At 38.8% G+C, this 21287-nt stretch overlaps 2 protein-coding genes and 1 long non-coding RNA gene across 3 annotated transcripts in view; 2 read left to right on the top strand and 1 right to left on the bottom strand.

Annotated features, from left to right (window-relative positions):
- Window positions 1–77: 77 nt before the first annotated feature.
- On the top strand, window positions 78–6937 carry LOC131777246 (gamma-aminobutyric acid receptor subunit rho-2). The gene is made up of 9 exons (XM_059093494.2): window positions 78–177; window positions 1433–1519; window positions 1775–1860; window positions 2427–2494; window positions 2937–3157; window positions 3424–3506; window positions 4134–4262; window positions 4712–5067; window positions 5645–6937. Exons 2-9 carry the CDS (start codon window positions 1452–1454, stop codon window positions 5948–5950), a joined length of 1317 nt encoding a protein of 438 aa, XP_058949477.1. The 5' UTR covers window positions 78–177; window positions 1433–1451; the 3' UTR covers window positions 5951–6937.
- A 6586-nt stretch (window positions 6938–13523) lies between these two features.
- Window positions 13524–18042, bottom strand: LOC131777214 (uncharacterized). Its single transcript, XM_059093449.2, has 2 exons — window positions 17466–18042; window positions 13524–15474 (listed from the first exon to the last, which is right to left on the bottom strand). The coding sequence occupies exons 1-2, from the start codon at window positions 17600–17602 to the stop codon at window positions 13854–13856; spliced, it is 1758 nt and encodes a 585-aa protein (XP_058949432.2). The 5' UTR covers window positions 17603–18042; the 3' UTR covers window positions 13524–13853.
- A 2081-nt stretch (window positions 18043–20123) lies between these two features.
- The window catches only part of LOC131777171 (uncharacterized), a 31766-nt gene continuing 30602 nt past the window's right edge, over window positions 20124–21287 (top strand). Inside the window, exons 1-2 of the long non-coding RNA XR_009339608.2 lie at window positions 20124–20282; window positions 20529–20607. This is a non-coding gene — a long non-coding RNA (uncharacterized lncRNA). The remainder of the gene's footprint in view (window positions 20283–20528; window positions 20608–21287) is intronic.

Below are 21287 nucleotides of genomic sequence, written 5' to 3'. Positions count from 1 at the left end.
GCATTTTATGAGGGAAAACTTTTTGTAATCGTCGTTTTTAAAAAGGTTTCACCGCAAGGGGTATCCCCAAGATAGCAAAACCATCGTGATCGATTGAAATTGCTTTATCGCTCTAAAATTGCTCGGAGATCGTTATTCTTGCTTTAAGAGGAGCTCGTGAATGTGTGATGTCTTAAGGTAAGCGTACTTCAGACTAACTTTCTACCTTGAGCACTTGAATGAGATTTTAATCAAAAATTGTGCTCCATTCTGTCTCGTGTTTTAATGTCGCCATAATTAATCCAACCGAAGCTTTTCGTAACAATCGCAGAACTGAAAAGAAATTGTTTTAACTTCAGCTTTATTGATTTTACTTGTGGCGATGATGTTGTATGGCATTCGCTGCACCGTTGCCCATGTAAAGGTGGTTTACAGCGACATAACTAATGTGGATCAGTCTCAAATTGTTGTTACAGTAATGATAATTGAAATTGTGCCGTTGAAAATGCATCTTTAGGACAAGATAAGTTCCTTCGAGATTTGTGGCATGGTACGAATGCAATATGCAGATAGATTATGCATTTTTCAAAAACCATCAAATTTGCCTTAACGAAGTAAATACACAAGGAAGCACGAGCTTTACTGAAAAATTGACAACACTTAGTCAAAGCGAAATTATTGTCAAGATTTGATGGCGCCATCGAAGTTCATCGGCATAAATGCGCCTCTTGGATGCTTATACTGAATTCAAACACATTACTCTTGGTCTCTGAATAATAAAATTATTTGCCAAACTTTTCAAAGTTCGTCATTAAACATATCCACCTGTTCCATTCTTTTTGCCTGTGGTATACTCGTGTATGGTAGTAATCCTATTGAGTGTATTTCTATCCTTAGGCACCATTAATTCAAGTAGGTTTTTTTTAATATATTCATTGGCAAAATATCGAGAAAAAGTGATATCCTCTCTATTTAAACATGGTGCAATCAAAACTGCATTAAAAGAAAGTTAAGTACGCCGCTGGAGCCCAACTATTGCAAAAAGTGCGGTTAGTAACGTTATGTACTTAGAAAATACTTCAAAACTCCTTGTTATTCGTTATCCAGCCGGATGTTTTTAAATACGAGAGCCCTAATAACACCTGTTAAGATCTTCGTCACGATATGAAATGCTGCACTTGTACCGTACTTCAATCGTTAGTTATTATTTATGAGCTTCAGTATTTTACATTTTCTCGAAACCGGGCTCTTTAGCAGATAAAAAATGATCTAAGAGGAGTTTTATAAGATGGCTGAAACGACACCTCGCCTACCTCCCGAAGTTTATTTCAGAAATGTTTTGTTTATGGAACTGCTATTAAGCAACATTTTCTATCGAACGCCCGTGGCCATCTTTTAGCGGTTACAATAGATTTTACGTGTGGTTTTTTTTGTTTGGTTTTTTTTTTTTTAGTAATTAACAGTTGACAACCATGCAGAAAGAGACTCCGCTAAACGTAAATGTTCACTGGATATTAAGAATCTCCGTCCTCCTAGCGTGGTGAGTAACTATGGGAAATGCATTTATATCTTACAGTTCAGACAAACATATAGCTAGTCGGTTTTTTTAATTTCTATTTTTTATCAAAACTCCGTGCACAAACACAAAATGCGCTGTGCAACAGTATAGAGTATGCATAACGTCCATCAGATCTGTCGTCTAACCATTTAAAAATCTATGCGAATGGAATATAAACGGAATATCAACCTACATTTTATATAGTTGCCCCAATCCATTTTTGTTTCATTATCGTAGCCTTATCAGAGAAATCAAGTCCAGCTCGGTGAAACAAGCGCTAGTTGCTAATTACGATGAGACCGTGAGACCTCGACTCTTTGAAGGTAGTATAATTTAGTTAATTATGTTAGTACATGAAAGAGTATTTCCGGATATATATTTCTTCAGTTAAGAGCTGATTCATGGTTAGCATGAATATATGCACGTGAGACGTCCAAAGAGCGTGAGGGAAGCGTAAGAGTTGCTGAAGGTGCAGCCTGGGGCAACTCTTGTATCTTTGGTCAGTCTTCAATCTTTTTAAAAACTCGTTCATGTCTAGAGCAAGGCACAGCTATTAGCTTGGGCCAAATCTCGTGTTACACGGCGGACAAAATTCGCTTTTTGAAATAGATAAGGGAACCGAAAACCCCAAGACGGGTTGAAAGCTTTCTACATGATGTTAACTTTAGTGGTTTATTGTTTTCGGCAAACAGAAGTGCCTATAAAAGAAAAGTAAATTGCGCCGATGAAAATTTCTTCCATAGTTTCTTCGAGAGGCTGTCGGTAAGTTTAGCAGCGGAAACTTGACACTTAACCGGACAGGAACTTAGCTCTTATATCATTCGGTTCCGGTATTAGTTGATCACCTTAGCGCAAGACCAAAAAAATATACTTCCTTATGCATTTATAGGTTTACCTGTTGAAGTGTCGGTACAACTTCATGTGGAGTCCTTCGGAAATATTCATGAAGCCGACATGGTAAGAAATAACAAGGGATTCCATATAAGCAAAATCAGATGACCAATCATGTAGGCTAACCAGCGATATCAAACCTTCTGACACATTGACAAATTACAAGAATAAAGCAATTTTCAATTGATTGTCAAAAGCGTTGCGGGATTTCATTGTTTTAGCTATGATTAGTCCTGAAAACTCGCACTACTCTCTCAACCAATCAGCTGCGGAACCACAACCAATCACGACTTAGTCACCACGTTTCCCGCGCTTTAGGTGGTTTGGTTTTTTTCACTAAGAGTTCTCATCGGCTCTTAAAGTTATTTTCCTGTCTTCTGATTGGCTGTTCTGTTAACTTAAATTTTGGTTTTACGAAAAGTTATCTAATGCTTTCAGAACAACCCTTCAGTCCATCTTTGCTGAATCTACCGGAAAAGAAAAAACCTCTCTTGACTTTCTTTTTTAGGAATTCCAAGTGTACTCTTACTTTAAGCAGATTTGGACTGATAAAAGACTGGCAGGGAGAATCAATCGTAGTATCACCCTCAAGGGGTCTGACATCAACCGTGTGTGGACTCCTGATGCTTATTGTTACAACGCTCGATTAACAAACTTGATGTTACCAGACGCAGAAACGCACAGCAAAGTATCCATTAGTCCCGATGGAGTGCTCGAATACAGTAGAGGGTATATTTTGAATCGTAGAGTCTAACTAGTTAAAGATGCTGTTCGTGCAATAGATATACCCTTCCAAGGATGGCAATAATGAATCTACGACAGACAGCTTTTTACACGGTCGCAGATGATTAGTTAAAACAAATAAAAAATTGACGGTCGGTCTTTGGACAGATAAAGGAGTCCTGTCCAAGAGTCTAATAGGGAAGGAGGAATATGAAGAAAAACCATGAGTAGTGTAACCAAGTTATTCATTTTCGTATCAAAATTCTTTCCAGGGTTTCATTCACAGCATCATGTGTGATGGATCTCCGCAGTTTCCCCCATGACAGTCAAACATGTCATCTTAAGTTTGGAAGTTGTAAGTACTGATTCACTGATGACCGTCCATAACTTAAACATTGAATAAGTGGCAAACCGCGGACGAAGGGAATGTCGATCTTCTTGTAACTTCATATGAGATGTGTTACTAGATGAGTGCATTAAAAGTAGTATCCCACTTGTTTATGTGATAATAATGTGATGATCTCATTATTTATACTCTCTTCATTTCACATATTATACGCAACAACCAATCAAAATCAGCAAGTAATTTTTCATATTTTCGGTGTTTCTGGTAATAATACCATACATTTACTAAACTGCAATTTTGACTTGATTCAAATTTGCATGTATCGAATCCGTAGTAACATTCTATGCGCACATTTTGGAACTCTTAAACAGGGACGTGATTGAACAAAAAAGCATGTAACCGTCTTATAATGCTCACGTCTGAAGGAAAAAAAAAAAAAAAAAAAGAAAAGAAAACCTGAGTTATGAATAATGATGAAAACCTCGCTTACCAATGTATATTCGATGCTTCGACACTGTCCTATGGAAACGGTCTGGGATTTTAAATTGATCTACCACGTTTTAAGGTCATGATAATTTCAAAGAAATTCTGTCTCATCAACGTGACAAACAAGTGACTCAACCACTTATTTTCCAGATGCCTATGATGATAGTGACGTCATTTTCAAGTGGTTAAGTGGGGATGTTCACGTCAGTCGCACTAATATGGCGCAGTTCAAGTTTCTGGGCGCAATGTTTTCTGCTGACCTGGATAGTTACACGGGTGGTAAGATCATGAAGAGTAAAATGAATCAGAGATTTTGTCCAATTCTTCTTTTAGGAAACGGTTTATAGACATCTCTAGCTTCCTCCCTGTCACGCAATGTTGCTAGAGCGTTTACGTGATCTGAAGAAGTCAGATCTGGTCGAAATTATTTCAACCTATAGTTTCTCCACTGAAAACTGGCAAATTCTCCATACTATTCTATTCACTTTTCCTATGACAGGAAGAATGTGTTTGACAATCAAGACCTTATTAATTGATACAGTGAGGATGAATTAGAAATAAGTCGCTCTCAGGGAATGGTTAGAACTCTTAGGGCAAAGAACACTATCTACTATCGAAACTATTGAGCAAACGATTCAAAGTAGAGCTTTCGAAAACGGTGATAAACAAATTTCCCTCCTCTACATATTTCATTATCGTCTATACAAATTCTTTTCGTTTTTTGCCAGTGAACTTTACTACCATAACTGTCTCATATACGTTCCAGCGCCGCCTTGGCTACTACGTCTTACAAGTTTACATTCCTGATATCCTGATAGTCCTGTTAAGCTGGATTGCGTTTTGGATGAACCCAGAGAGTGCTGGTGACCGACTCACAATCGGAATCACCACCATTCTGACGATCATGTTCCTGTCTGGGGCTGTTAATGCTTCCATGCCGCCAGTCAGCTACGCTAAAGCAGTAGATTGGTATCTTATTACATCATTTGCGTTTATTTTCCTCTCGGTTATTGAGAGCTTGGCTGCGTATGTGATGTTTTCGAGGCCAGTTAAGAAAGATAGCAGTTTTGAAAAAAACAGTGAGGTGAGTCCAAACGTTAACAAAGATGATGAAGTAAACAATAACGACATCGACAGCGGCGTCGATGTTTTTGTCGTTGTTGTTGTTGTTGCTGTTTTTATTGGTTCAGACCAAACTCGCCCTGCATTACGAAAATTACTTTATTTAAGAAATATAGCACAGCAGAAAGCACGTTTTATACAACTGGGACTGTTCACTTCGATGCCTGATGACAGGCAAAACTACGTTTTCTTTATTTTTCTTGTATGAATAAGCGTGATTGGGCTGACTCATGGGAACCCATCTTATAGTAAGTCAAAGACTGAGCATCAGTCTATCATTACTCCATTTTTGCTGAGAAAGTAACCTTGCCCAGACCGTTTTTTATAGATTGAAATTACTGAGAACGTTTGCGGCGGGGCAGAGAGGTTTATAGCACCACCAATGAACTGTATATAAATGTCCCTATAGCTAGTTACCTCCTTAATGATCGCGTGATTTTGTTGTAGTTGTGCAACTGTCTCCGACAGAAACATTCTGCCATGAAGTATTTTTAGTAGAATTCAAAAGCACCAAAGTATATCAGTCCTTCACCTTGCAGAAATGCCGTTCCCTTCCATCCAAACTACTGCCATGTCTTAACACTTACCGGCGAAAAGCTAGAGCCAAAAAGGGAAAAGTCCCTGATGAAGACAAGTTTAATGAGCTGACCATGAACATGGCAGTAAAGGACCAATCACTGCCCCTGTCATTGGAGGACATCGCTTACATGGAGGAGAGAGAGAGACGGGAATCACTCATACAACAGAGGAAAAATAACGCAGTCCGAATAGATCGTGTGTCACGGATTCTCTTTCCTGTGGCATTTGTCTGCTACACAGTTGGTTACTGGATCAGCTACTCGTGAATCAAGTCCAAGAGCGTCGCTGAAGGGGGCAGAGGCTAAGTTGTTTATGATTCTTCAATTTTTCGAGAAAGATATTATTTGTAAATAAAGAAAACTCAAGTTACACCCCCCGCTCCAGCAAAATGAAGAAGTAAACTATAGTTTAGAACCAGCTTTACGAGAAATTGATGCCCATGTTCAAGAAGACTGCCAATGGCGAAAGGAGGGGAAGTGTGCTTTGTTAGACGCTTCATTCTTGAGCCCAGGTCATTTTGGCTCCTTGTCAGTGGTATGGTCACCAAATAATGAACCCTTTTATCCCAGAAATCGTGGGATTCCGGTTTTAACTGCGCATGTCTACATTGTTTATTTACTGCTTCCGGTTGACTTCTGCTCAAAATAGAGCACACGGTCCACTACGTCAGCGGAAAAAGAAAGAGAACGTAAATCACCTTTGTGTAGGTGAACTTACGATTCATCGTAACTAAAAGGAATTCATAAATAAAACGAAAATACCGAGATTTTTACCAGTGCACCTTCTGATGCTCCTGGAAGTTCGGAAGTGAAAAAAAAAGGATAAGTGATGGCCCTTTACGCAGCTCCTACGCTGTTTTCAGGTTTCCGCGCGAGGTGAATCGATTGCAAGCTAGTTAGTTAGTAAAATGGACTTTAAGCAAGGGCTTTACGAGTATTGGGCTTAGAGGAAAGGGAAAAGGAACAACGGCAAACTCTAGAAACGATTGGTATAGATTCCAGAGAAGTCCTCCTCCCTCTTCTCCTGATGCAAAAGCTGATGATTGTACAGGTGACTGCACCTGAGGCGGGATGAATACAAAACAAAGAAAAAACAGCAATGTTTTGAAACTCATATAAAAACACCCATTTATTCGCCCCTAAAATACGACATACCTCAAGACAAGTTTCCTAATATTTCCTTGATCTACTCAACAATGAAAACATGCCAAACAGTTTATATTGACACTGCTTTGATATTTTACTTTCATTTCAATGTACTATGTTATTATTTCAAGTGAGAATAAAATAATTTAACAACTATTGTTCTATTTACTTGTTCCAAAATAACTTTAGGAAGCAAAAATAAAAGTTTTTACTTGATGTGTCATATTTTGCAAATTTTTGAGACTATTACTTAGCCTTGAGTTTACTGAAAACACACGCATATGGATCAAATATCCACATCCCTCCTTAAGATGAAGAGAAAAAGAGAAGCAATGATAGAATTTGAACCTTGAAAACATCACAAGCTTTGAGCTTTCTCTAGCTTCTTTCTTTTACATGATTCAGTTCGATAAATCAAGCTAAGGTTTGGTTGTTTTTTTTATGAAGTAAAAAAACATATGGAAGGTTCACATTTTGCAATTTTTAAGCTTGTGATGTTAAGGCTAAAATTGTATCATTGCTTCACTGAAAAGAAAGATAAAGTAAAAGCTCATAAAAAAACTGCTTGTAGTTACTAAAATAGTACTCACCTTACGATTAGAGTCTTCAATACTAAGGATGATAGTATGGCTTTTTGGTTCAGCTCCCAGCATTAGGTATTCATCGCGTAACTATATATCACACGCACTGGAAGTACTTGACCTCCATCTTCTTGTACAACAGTACACTCACAGTGGCCATCGGATCAAGCTAGTAAGAAGCTCAACCTATCATTTCCTTAATAAGCTCCTCCAACTGAAATCTTCAAGGGAAGACTTGGTATTATTCCTTGTTACATGTAAGACATGATATTGATATTGATATTAAATGCTATGCGATTCTGATGTCGAACTCTTTTACACTGGTACATTTTCTTCTTTTCTGCTTTTCACTCAAAACAAATTAATATAATGACTTATTTCTACTCATACGTCTTTGACAACATCGACAGCAATCCATCGCTCTATGAAGAACAGCTTCCCGCCATTGCGGCACGCAGCGGCTTTTGCTGGCTGTTTTCTCACACATCGACAGGCAGTTTACAAGTGAAAACTTTCACGCGAAAAAAAAGACAACAACAGTAACAAAAGTAAAACAATTCAAATTTATCGTTGTCAATGCTCTATTTCCGGCCCGATCGATCCCTTCCGAAAATCACACTCCCTGTGTGGGGTCTATTTTTTTCCTATCAACCAATCAAAAAATTGAATTAATCGATTCTCCCAGAGGTGACTATATGGCTACATACTGCTGACAAGGAGCCAAAATGACCCTGGGGCTCGAGGTTGAAGACGCTTGTGACGAGACGATGCGAGGATTTCGAAAAAAACAAAATGATTAAAAAACGTTAAAGAATCATTGACAGGCAAGGGATGAGTGAGCTGAAAAAGCAGAATTCATGAATAAATAAATAGATCAACCTGTAATATCATGTTCGTAGCATTTCACAAAACGATCACCCGCTGGGAAGAATTATTGGGGAATATCACCGGATACTATCACGACAGCGAAGAACCTTCGAGAATAAAAACCTACTCACACACTGGTGTTACATACATGTTCATTTGAGTTTCGCAAAAAACAAAGCTAATGAAAGATGGATGTCATTGAGCGTGATGCAAAGAGAAAATAAATAAAGCTGAGTCATCCCACGATGCTTGAGCTCAGATGTTTCGATTCCGTGCTCTGACACTTTTCCACTGAGCTATAGAGAACTACGTGATGAATATGATGAATTGCTAATTTCATATCTGCCACGCGTCCTGCTTGCTATCAACATCAGCCACGAATAAAGCGTCCTAAAAGTGAAAAGAAAAGGATCATGAAAGGAAATATAAATTTCAATCTCGTTTGTGGAGTTTAATTTGTAAATAAATTTAAACCTTTTTACGCAAGTTAATTAATTTCTACTTTATCAAATCCCAGCTGTCCAAGTTATCAATTTCTTAAATGAAGTGCTTTAAGAAACAAACACCTCATCGCAATATTCTCTCAGGATTATGACAAGCATCTTAGCATTCCCTCGACAATGAGAGCCCAAAACATTTGTTAAAGTGTTGCACGAGATGATAAGGTGGAAAATTTTGCACGATTTATTAAAACGGATAGCCCTTATAAAATATTTCTAGTAAAGGTGGCTTGTGCATGTTTCAATGTTCAATACCTTTATTGCATAACATAGATTTTTTTTACCCTTCTGTCTCCGTTAAGACTTTTGTGTTTTTCATAGGAGCCCGTGTTTCTCCAAAACAATGGAATTGATGCAGAGTGACGACAGAGATTGACGACTAGAGGCAGGTGTAGTGACGAACAAAAAGAACCTCGAGACTCGAAACAATGCGTGTCTCGTCGAGTTACGAAATCCTTTTACTCAACTTAATTATCAATAATTAATAATTTATCGATTGTAAACCTGAAATTTCACACTTTTTTTTTCAAAAGTATGGCAAATGTTAGACCTATTTATTATGAATTATGAACATTTTAATTTTGCTTTTATTTAAGAATCATGATTTCTTATATTTACTCAAAAAGCTGGTGGTGCTTACTTTCTTTTGTTCGGTAGCCTTATCAAAGGTTATATAACCTGTCCTTTGTTGACACAAGTTTTAATTAAGAGGGTGTAAATATTTTCTAGAATGGGTTTAGTCGTAAACATCTCCTTCTTATTCAAACTGAAATTAAAACCAAGAAAATTATACCTGAAGTGATTAGTGTGAAGGATGTCTCACTGATGGTTTACGAAATGGCTCTGGGGATCATTCTGTGTGAAAGGTCTTGGAGAGGACTTTAAAATGTCCCCGGCTTAAGTAAAACGCGCATGAAAAGAAAATCAAAGCTTTCTTAAGCGGAGTTTCATTGGCAAATAGAACCCTGATGACATACTTGGAGATCTGTACCTCGCTGCTGTTTCTCTTTCTCGTATCGTACACACAAGAGTGTCCTCACAGACCCTCTCTGAATGGTTATCGGTACAAGAATATAAAACTTAAAGGGCACGAAATAAACAATTTAAAGGGTGCCCTGTCACCTTACACGTGTGCCGATGCTTGCCTCAGAGACCCAAGATGCAGGTCGTTTAATTTCAAAAGAAAGCGAGACAGCAATGACATCAACGAATGCACCATCAACGACATTAACAACGAAAAGGCTAAATCAGGGGAAGTTCAGGAGGATTTTGAGACAGATTTCTACGATGTTGGCTATGAGGCCTTGCAAAAGGTATGTTTAACCCACGATTTAGTAAAGTTCGTCGTCGGGTGAAACTGTAGAGTGTGAATATTCAATTAGAGCAACAAACTATTTATCTACATAATGGCTTGTAGTACGCGTTTCTGTATAATTCAAACGAACTCGATCTGCAGCTCTTTATGACTTTCTCGAAATACTATTGTGAAATATACGACACAATGCCAAAAATTTGACTTTCTGGATAAAACACTTGTTGGTGACCATTCAACGAATAAAAAACTGGGCAGTACTTTCATGTAATAAAATATCACTTAACGCACTGCCAGAGGTAACTGTAATGTTTTCAGTCTAGTGAACCCTTTCGTATGAAGTTGGTTATAACGTAGTGTGCTGAAATCTGGAGGTAGTTTTAATTTTTTTTTTTTTTAACTCAGTCCGGAACTGGAACCATTCAATTGAAGATTTTGTGTATGCTTGTTATCGGTAACGAAAAGATGGCTTCATATTCATTTTGAAGTATATGTCGGGATGGTATTTCAAATGGATGCTTTCTAGGCATTAAGAGAAACTAAGAGTTTGTTTTCTTCGATGGGGCTAACCTTTATTACAACTATCCTTGAACGACGAATCATTTTTACACACACACACACGAAAAAAAACAAAAAAACATAAAAAAAAACAGCAACAACACTGAGTAAACCAAAATTTAAATAGCGCTGATCGCACGGTTGTCCTGAAAGCCACTTATTAATTTCCACGAAAGGCGTTGTTAGTTCTTTAAATGTACTGATAAAGGTTATCAATTTACTGGCTGCCACTCGCATCATTCCTCGGCATTAACGACAGGCGATATTAATTTTTCACGCCTGTGATATCATCTCTGATGGCCATTTTAAACTGGTGTTTGCCATTGTCTACGGAAGCACATCAGATTTCATTTAAGAACTTCAAATCCTTGTATTGGTTTGAAATGTTTACTTTACCGCCGCCTTTAATTCGCAGCTGATCCGGCGAAAGAGGTTAACTTTTACCGACACTATATCGATAAAACACTGGCGCCAAACAAGGTGAAAAAAAGAAGAAAAAAGGGGCCCTAAACGTTCAAAGAGAAAATGCAGGATCGTGTATTCCGCTAAAGCTAGAAGGGAAGCAGGGAAGAATAGAAAAAGAGTCCATCGGTAGCCTCGTTGCCAGTCATCACCGCCCACGTGACTTCTACGTGTATTTTTTCCAATGTTTGACCCTTTCTTTCATTGTAGTTTTAACCTAAACCCTAAAGCCAAGGGCCATTCCAAACGCCGAGAGAAATGCGGCCTTTGAATCACATTGGCTTGGCACTGCTTTGCTCCTACAGCTACGTACTTAGAAGTACACGCATGGAACTGACATGATGCATTGTTTGAGCAGGAGCTTATTATTACTGCACTTTTGCGCCATTTTACTATGTAAGGGCATCTGAACGCGCAAAGTATACGGCGGCATTAAAATGTAGAACAGAGCACGAATATTGACGGAATACGCAACACCAAAACAGCCGCACTGAACGATCCAAACCAACAAAATACGACGATTTCTATCCGGGATTACATTAAAAAGACCCCTACTTTTCAAAAGGGGCTGTGCAACCAATGACAGTGTTGGTGCCTGGGATAACGCAAACTTTTCTGATTTTTTATTTTCAGATATTTTTGAACTCAAGTTCTTACTGTACACAAGATTAACCTTTTAGTACGGTTCCTGACGTGGGAGAGAAATGCTCCAAAACCGAAGATGTAATATAGTATTTTATTAGCCGGTGTCTTACATAAGGATGATGTGGTGTTGGTGTCGAGAAACAAACATTACTGGTCCTCGTGTTTTCCATCTCAGATTTTGTTAACAGTGAATTTATTGTAAAGGCAACTCCTACACCTACGTAAAGCTAAATGAATTATCCCAGTTAACCGCAAGAATCAGCATATCAATTCTCTCAAGTGGTTGCCATGTATTTACTTCTGAATTAAACAAAATAATTCCATATCCAATAATTGAGCTTGGCCTTCTTTGTTCTACAAGATTCTCGCAGTGATTTAGACGCTCAAGACAAATGGGTTTTTCCATAGTACGGTCTGGAGACTGAGTTTATGGGGTATGACATTCTCCTGTTGACATACCACCAAATTTCTTTATAGAGGCATTTTCGATACAGCAGAATAACGTCCGCGCATGTCACAAATAAGCCTACAATCCCATAGCAACAGTGTTTATTAGTCAACATAGTATTAATTTTAAAAATTGTCGAAAGCCTTGATATCTTTCATCCATTGAAACTACTGCAAAGGACGACGCTCAACGAGTGTGCTTTACGTGCAGTTGTTGCTATTATTATCTTTTATCCGGGAACCCGATACTGTTTCTCACAAACCCACTGAGCAGCACAGGCTGTGGCTTTTGCCAATATTTTCGTGGCAATCATCAAACAACGCACAGCTACACCGCTAGCTTGAAGGGGGTATATTGACCACGTTTCTTGTCTGTAGAGCACAACCAAACTAAAAATAGAAGAATTGGCAGGGCGGGCAAACAGCTACCACGATACAATCAAATTCACAACTGAAATGTCAGACTCGGAAATTGTATTCTTGGACACAAAAGTGTACAAAAGCCAGGGAGTAAACAGGGAATCCACCCTTGACGTGCAAACGCATTACATTACGAAAAGAGAGGTGCTGATGCACGAAGTTTCAATCGAGCCATCAACCAAGCATAAAGAAGGGATTCATAAACGGAGAAGCGCTACGCCTCCTAAGAACAAGTTCGTCACGCTCCACGTTGGATTAAACCGTACAGTTTCAAAATACGCTTAAAGAATAGAGGATACCGCAATAAAATTTAAGATGAATATCTCTCTGAATTTATGAGAGAGGTCACCCAAAAAACTTGCATGGGATGGGCTTGAGGTCGATCGAAATGTTTACCCGTCACTGTCCACCAGGTACCCAAATACCCAGAGGAGCTTTCTGATTTCATGAATTTTTTTTTTTGCTTTTTGTTTTGTATGGGGCGGGGGAAGGTTTGGTTAAGGGGAAGAAGGGTGACAGGGTTGCATATTTGAAATCAGGCTCCAAGGTTAGGGCTTTTTAGAGTGGCAAAAATTATTGTACACATTTCTAAAAAAGGTTCTATCAAAGAAAACTCATCATTTCCCTCTGTTATTCGTTGATGGTTGTAAATGTAAGATAAGCGTAACTCATTCAGAAACAAGTAATTTATCTAATTTAAAAAGACTTCATTTTGAATACACCCTTTGAGTGCATCTACTCTGTTAATCTTACGCCATTACACCCAATGCTATTGAAATTTTGAATCGATGAGTTCAATATTCTGCACGACAAATCTTTTAGTGCAAATCGAACACAGTGGGAAAAAAATTATATATATATATACATATTGGTAATAACTTAAAAACTGCGATTGAAGCAAATTTCCATTAAATCATTTTATTACCAAAGCTACTGATTTTTGCAACTTTGGAAACTGACTTTTATAATGCGAGAATGTGGAACGCAACTTTGGAGCTCTAAAAAGCCCAAATTAAAAATTCAAGGCGATTAAACGAACAATTTATTTTTTAGCTCCCTATAAAAATTTCAATAAAGCCAAACTTATTGCAGAGAGTAGTGTGAGTACGCCAAATAGCGTCAATGTGGAGGTCATTTTAGCTTTTTTCCCCAGTTATTAAACTGAATTTTTCACCAGGAACGGGTCAGTAAGTAAACCAGGGTTGGCCGATCACGGTGTCAAAAACCTTTTACTATTTTATGTTATTGACCACGTTTTCCAGACCAACTAATTGAACGAAAGATTTATCATCGCCGTTCGGAATAAAGGCTCCTTCATTCGATATCCCCGAAGATTCCGTTGACTTCGGCAGTTTGGTCTTAACGCTAGTATCTTGCTCTCTGATTCTTTTCTTAGGCGGAAGTGGCACAGCGAAAGGACTCGACGAACTTTTCTGTTCCACTAATGGTGGTCTTTCAGGTTTAAACGTATCATTCTCGTTTTCAGGTGATGAAGTTGAATCGTTCCTGATTCGTTCAATTTCTAAACGCCTTTTCTCCCGAAGTTTATTAACAGCTTCCTCTTGCGCTTTAATGAGTTCTTTAAGTCTGTGGATTCTTGCTTCATGAGGACTGAGCCCTTCTTGCTTTTCTCCTGTCGAAGTCGATGGCGTTGGAGTTGCCTCGGGCGAAGCCACCGCTGCCGGGTTAGACTCTTTAGTTGCGGATAATCCTTTACTGTCTCCTTGAGATACACTCTCTGGATTTTGACTTTCAACTATGACAGGTGGCCGCGTTTCAGACAAGTTTAAAATGTCGTTGGAGGGAGACGTCCTCGTTGCACCATTTTCAGTGCGAGTAATGGGTGTTTTTTGCAACAATGAAGAGTCCGAGGCCGATGGAGGCAAAGGTGAAGAGTTTCCCGATTTGGGTGACAACACAGTTGCTCTCCCAGGATGAGGCGCAATGGGGACTTTCCCGCTAGATGCACCGACAACCTTGTTCACAACTGTACCCTGTTTCGGAGATACATTTGCCGGTAATGGAATTACAATCCTTCCGCCACTTTGTGATACTTGTGACGAAAAAGGTTTCCCCCCATCGCCGGTTAACGATAGCACGACAACAGTTTTCCCGTCTGGACCAAGGACGTTGATTGCCTTGGGTAACGCTTCACCTGGTTTAAGGTTCAACACTATAGAAGTTGATGTTGGTGGTGGTTTCATCGCAATCTGTCTTGGCTGCGTTACCGGTTTAACCAGAGAAGAACTCGGTAAACTAGTTGGTGACACGGATGCTGATTGGCCATTCGCAGATGCGGAAGTCAACGACTGACGTGAAGGAGACACTTGCTTATGGACACTGTCAACTAGCTTTACAAGCTGCATGACGTTTGCCGATGAATGAGTTTTAGTAACAGAATTGGCTATAGAAGGATGTATTCTTTCACCATCATCCAGAGAACGTGGACTTGTTTTTCTTTCGTTCAATTCCGTAGACTCGTTAATTGTTTTGAATTTTGACACTTGTTTAACTTCAGTTGCATCGCTGAGACGATTTCTAGAGGGAGAACTTGGCGTTGGAGACACGACCCTCTGTGTCTTAATAATCTGCGGCGAGCTCTTCTTTGAAGAGTCTAATTTGGATCCTCTCACTGACATTCCCTGGATAGCGGAGGCCTCACCGCCATCTTGATCACCATTCGCTGCCAATGAATACACAGCAGAGATCAGGGGAAGTCCTTCATTATCATCAGCGATAAGACTTTCATCTATGAGTGGAGGGCGCACAACCGTCCTTGCTGTTGATGAACGAGACTGACCATTGATTAACAATTCACCACTACAACTCGCCTTGGTAACCGCTCCCTGTGGACTGTGAGAGAACGATCAATTAGAACCAGGTGTGGTTCGTGCGTTGCAAGATATTCCTTCCCTAGCAGTGTAATTACTGTAAGAAACCCGTGCATGTCAGACCTAAATGGAAGGTCTAAATATTGTTGATGTCTTAAAAGAAGACAGAACCATGATGCTACCTGGATTTAAAGTACCAAATCGCAGCGTTAAAAACTGATGTTACTTTTTTCGATAACTACTCGCAGGTTATCTATATCTCGTAGTGAATCTAAGTGATATAACCGATATCGAGTTCTAAAAACGGTTATATTTCAAAGCAGAGGCCTATGAGCAGGACAGGGGAGGGAGGGTTGGGAGCGATAAAGAAAATTCCATTTGCTATGGCGAAGTTTTTGTTAACAAAAAATGTTTGTTTAGTAGATACCATTGTTCTTCGTCATTAACTATGCGTTTAGCAAAGTATTAATATAACCGCCTTCGCACTATTAAGCTAAATCCCTTTGAATTTATTGACTGTGATTATTAGTTTTAAATATCTCTTCCATTGTCCTGATAATATCAGTTGTACACATCGTCCGAAGAATTTCACATTGCACATTGCTAAGGCCAGTCCTCTAACAAGAACAAATTTGAACACACTTATTCACAATCTATCTTTCAGAAATGACTGATTTCAGATGACCATTACCAATGACATTTTCAAAAAAAGCTATTTCTTTTCAGTAGAATAAAAATAGATCGACGATTCTCCTTAACTCGTAGTCGAATTATATTTTTTTTTTCGTTTTGATTTAATTACTTCACGTTGTTACTTTATCTCGTCAAGCCGACATCGGAAACTTTGCCCTCTGTTCCAAGGTCGTCTGTGTTGTAGGAACTTGTTTAATTTGGCAGAAGACTTTACCGCTTGCTACATATTCTACCTCGGAACCGCGTTTCAGCGGAATCAAGAGGGTCCTTTTCACGCCTGACGGACTTGCATATTGTACCATAAAAATAGTCGACCTAAATTCTAAAACTGTCCTCAATTTTAACTATGTGTTTGCCTCTTTCAGATATTTTGAACAATTGGATTTCGTTGTTTTACGATTTCGGATAGTTATTTGAAGCGCCCCCACGCGAGGGTTAATTCATCGATATAACCCAATCGAGAATTCTCCTTGAATCACGTGTCAAAAAAAAACAGGAATAATATTTTATTCGTATGACACTGACGTAAGAAACCTTTTATATCACTTTGTTCCTGCCGGCTCGAAAAATTTGGCGATGATCTAATATCGATAAGGTTAGAAGTTGTGCTCGACCATGTCGTTGAACGCTAGTAGATCTGCCCGAGAAAAATACGACCGTAAAACAGAAATGAAAATGAAAGCAGTCCAACCTAATAGGCAAGCAATACGGTAAATAATAATGTCTGTCATGTGACAACTTTTCAAGAGACGCCTATTATAGTTATCATTATTATGGGATAGGACCTGAAAATCACGTTCGCACGATACCTCGGTAAGACGTTTTCTAATTTTACGATTACAAACAGTTGTTACGAGCACGAAACGTACTGCTCACTGATTTAATAAACCACAGCTGCGGAACACGACCGTGAGTCGGGTTTGCTGAAGGGAATTTCAAACTCTCTTCTCCGTGCATTTTTTGGAGTAAAGAGTAAAGTGACCGTCGTTTCCTCGTTCATCGCAAAGCACACTTCGCCGCATTGCGGTCTCTTCTTCCACAAATTTGAATTTCTGTTAGAGTGTGCTCCGTACTCAATTTGTTGTGAAATTAAAATATCTGATATATAAAACGTAGGAATATGTATGTAAAATCTTTTACTGCGATGTATAGAATTACCATGACATAAATAACATCGTCGATTCTATAGATTTTTATGGGCATTGTTTTTACAATACTGAAAGGTTTGTTAGACGCTAAGACGTTGGCTTTTCGGCACTCACTCCAGATCATCATGATGCGCTCAAATTAACAAAGCATTCCTTTGCAAATTTTTCCTACCTTAACTGCGCACTCGTTACAGGCATAATTTCACCTCTTCTTCTTGACATCAACTCTTCATTCAAAGTGCTTACAGACTTTATAACTGGAGTTGTCTTTGCCTTTGTTAATTTCGAGGGAGAGCCTTCCATCTCCATTGCTTCGACAACACGCGGACTGATTCACTGAATGAAGTGCATAAATTCACCAACGAAAGTGAAGAGTAAAAAAATCCATGCTTTCCCACCGTAAGCAACACAACGAGACAATCCTCAATCCTTCGCCTTTTACCGTTTCTTTCCTTTATGGTGAGTTCTTAACCCAAGAAGATTACTTGCAAATTGTAGAATTGAAGAAAAATTCGCTTTTGATTCTGCGAGCCCCGTTGATATTATCCGTACGACTTCTTACAAACTCCAAATTTGCGACACATTCGAGTTGTATTGAAAATATTTCAACTCTGAAATATCAGATTGTCCCATGATGATTGCGTCTTCGGCAAAAATGGTCCAATTCGATGCAAAACTGGTTTCCCAATTCAGCATTAATGATGAAGTTACTCAAACTACGCCAAATTATAAAATTTGCATCTTGCCCAGCGGCGCTCGACCTTTCACTTTGCCGGTTGTCAATCAACAACACAATAGATGCTTTTTGCTTGAGTGCACATGACTCAAACTCTCACCGGATATTGGCTCATTTTTATCGACAGCTGTCAGTTTACAACCAATGGAATCGCTTGTACTTTTCTATTGTTCTAAGAAAGCTCTTTTGTTTACGAGGTTTCCAGATGCAAAGCGCCTCAGTTCAACCCAAAAGTAAAGAACTGAAACAAAAGCGCCTAATATTTAAGCGACCTCTCTGTTCGAGATTAACCTTCAATTCTCATTCTTTACACCTCTAGTTTTATATGTCGGAGTAAAAATTATTCATAAAGGACAATCTATTATCGAGAGTTCGTAGAAGACCAACATAGAGGTTTTGCTCTGCTAACTTTCGAGTATCATTTAACACGGCGAGACTTAGCCGTCAAAATATGTTTGGAGTGTTTCTCGACCTAGACTGGCTTTGAGCACCGATGTAATTTTATTGTTTCCACGGCAAACGTTAGACAAAGCCACTATGACACTAAAAGGTTCGGGCCTCTAAAGTAGCGTTCTGATCCGTCATATACTCTTTGCTGTTTTAAATCAAGAGGAAAAGTAGTCTACACCACCGCCAGCGATCTCTATGATTCACGAATACATCGAATATTCGTAGGAATACGTACAGCTGGTACAAAAGACATCAAACATTTATCTACCAGCTGTCGCTGAATCTGATCAGGTCACCGGAAATATTGCTTTCATTCATTTCCACAAATGCAGAACAACCTCTCCATATCCGTAACCTTTCATGTAGTCGGTCGAAATGCGGTTGGGGAAGGGGAGAGTGGGGGAGAGATTAGCCACAGTGTCTTTGAACCTTGACCCTTGTCTGACTAAGTCGCTTCAATAAGCTAACCTTTACTGACAATGAATCGTTTATACTGTGACCATGAAGCCACGTGTAGTAAACGCTGTAATACGAAGAATATGTAAATTAAAATTTACGGAGGAAATAGAGAATAATACATGGGTGCGCGTAGATATGAAATTTCTCTAAGAGAGCTCATGAGTGAGCGCAGCGAAATAGTGAGATGTCGAGTTGAACACGAGAAGAGAAATTTCATATCTACAAGCAACTAAGTATTATTTTGTTTATCATATTAACACAATAGTCTTTATACTGACAAGAAAAGTCAACTTTGTGGATGAATGAAAATAAAACGATCGACAACTCCCGAATACAGATCGTAAAATGTGTCGGCGCTAAGGGTCAAGACGAAGAAATGCGTTGAAACAATACAAAAACAAACAATGGACGTAATTTTTATTACAAAAAATTCTCAGTTATTTACTTGAGAAATGCTCGGTTATAAAAATTTCTCTCGGTTTAGTTAGTTCGTATTTTCTGTTTTATTACGATCAATATTTGACTTACTCGCCCATGATACATCACTGCTTAAAAATATCATGCTGTGTTAGCAAGAGAAAAATTGGTCCTCTATCGTATTTAAGGTATCAGGACACTCCATATGATAATCACGTGTTTGCATCGTTTCAGCGTACAAAAAAACCATGGACGCATACTCTGCAACATCAACAAATGACGATCTGTAACTAGAAAAATATATCCGAATAATATTACAATTAGAATCGAGGGGATTGCTTTCATAAGGACACCAATCACAATGGTCTTAATCCAGCTCCCGCTAAGATTTATCTCCAACACCAACGATAGCCAGTTAACTGATACCACCTTTGTTGACAAAACCGCGTTCTTTAACAATTTTAATATCTAGGCCTCGCCCGGTTGGTAATGAACACGGGCAATGAACACGAGCAATGAACACGGGCAATGAACACGAGCAATGAACACGGGTAATGAACACGGGCAATGAGGAAATTGTTAACTTCTATTTCGGCATCTGATAGCTTTTGAATAATTGATTATAAATTAATAGGAAAACTCATTGGAATCGAACTTAAGGCGTGAGTTTGATTCACATTTGCTACACCGGTCTTTTTTTTTTCTGTGAAAAATTAAAAATTGAATAGCATTTGAAGAGTTTCACTTCGGCTGGAGCTGTGGCGAGTGGTTACTCAGCACAACGACAGAACCGCGCGTTACTCATGCGATCAACTGAAATTACTTTGAGTGGCCGAGGTTGTGCAACAATGGTCTCGTTGTTAACATCAATGTCTGAGTGCCTTCGCTCCTATGGCAGGATGAAGTCTTTCCGTGCTAAATTCACAGGTAAACAGTCCTTCGGGGTCTTTTTTAATAGCAATTTCTAGCTTCAACTTTACACTGAGCCTGCAAAGAGCTATCCTCGCTTCTATCACAAACCGTTTTTCGGAAAAAAAAAGCGATATTTCAGTGTAGCAGGTCTGCTAAGACAAATAAAAGAACATCAAAGAAATGGTAAGCACACCATTTTTACCAATATCTTTGTGCTGAACGCGCTGCAAATCTTATTTATACTAAACCGGATCATTTCAGAAACCACTGTAAATCACAGACTGTGACGACTTAGACGTTTAAATCACAAGAACAATTGACATGAAGGCAACTACAAAAGGTAAGCAAAACGAAATATAATCAAATACAAAACGTTTCTTTTTCGAACGTTTTGTTCTCTTGACCATTGTTTACCGTCAAGCATCACTTAAATAGCAGGTATTGCGTGACAATAATTTAAATTCAGTTAGGACGGATCATATTCCCTCCTGCAGTTCAAATCAAAATACCGCTTACATACTAGGTTTTATAGTCATAGATGTAAAATACTGGGCATCCAAAGAGGGATAGCCAGTATTCTCAGGCAATCCATTTGAGCTACTTCTACTCGTAGCTTTTAAATCACCGAAAACATTACCGCGGAGGCAAAGATTTCCACGTATATTTTAATGTCCTTCTGTAAGTCTACCGCGGCTGAATGTCATATCGTAACGCATGTTTTGCGTGACAACGAAAATTTGTCCTCACGTTCAAATCGTGAACTTTTCGTCTTGTCATACGACATCTGGCCTCAATATCAAATAAAACGTTTCTAAAGGCAAACAACGAGGACGGTTATCTTCCACCTACTCATCGCAGAGAGCGCATTTTTGTCTTTTGCGATGTTCTGAATATCAATTGGCGTAATCAGCTCGTTATATATGATAAACTCTGATTATGGTCAGGTTCGACCAGCTGGATTCTCTATGTTGTGGTCACTCTCGAAGGGCCTTGCTCTATTCATTTCAGAGTTTACATGCG

This window comes from Pocillopora verrucosa, chromosome 11, assembly GCF_036669915.1.
Source record: "Pocillopora verrucosa isolate sample1 chromosome 11, ASM3666991v2, whole genome shotgun sequence".
Classification (NCBI taxonomy): Eukaryota; Metazoa; Cnidaria; class Anthozoa; order Scleractinia; family Pocilloporidae; genus Pocillopora; species Pocillopora verrucosa.
Note: the sequence above shows the minus strand (reverse complement) of the source record. Positions and strands in the feature narration are given on the sequence as shown.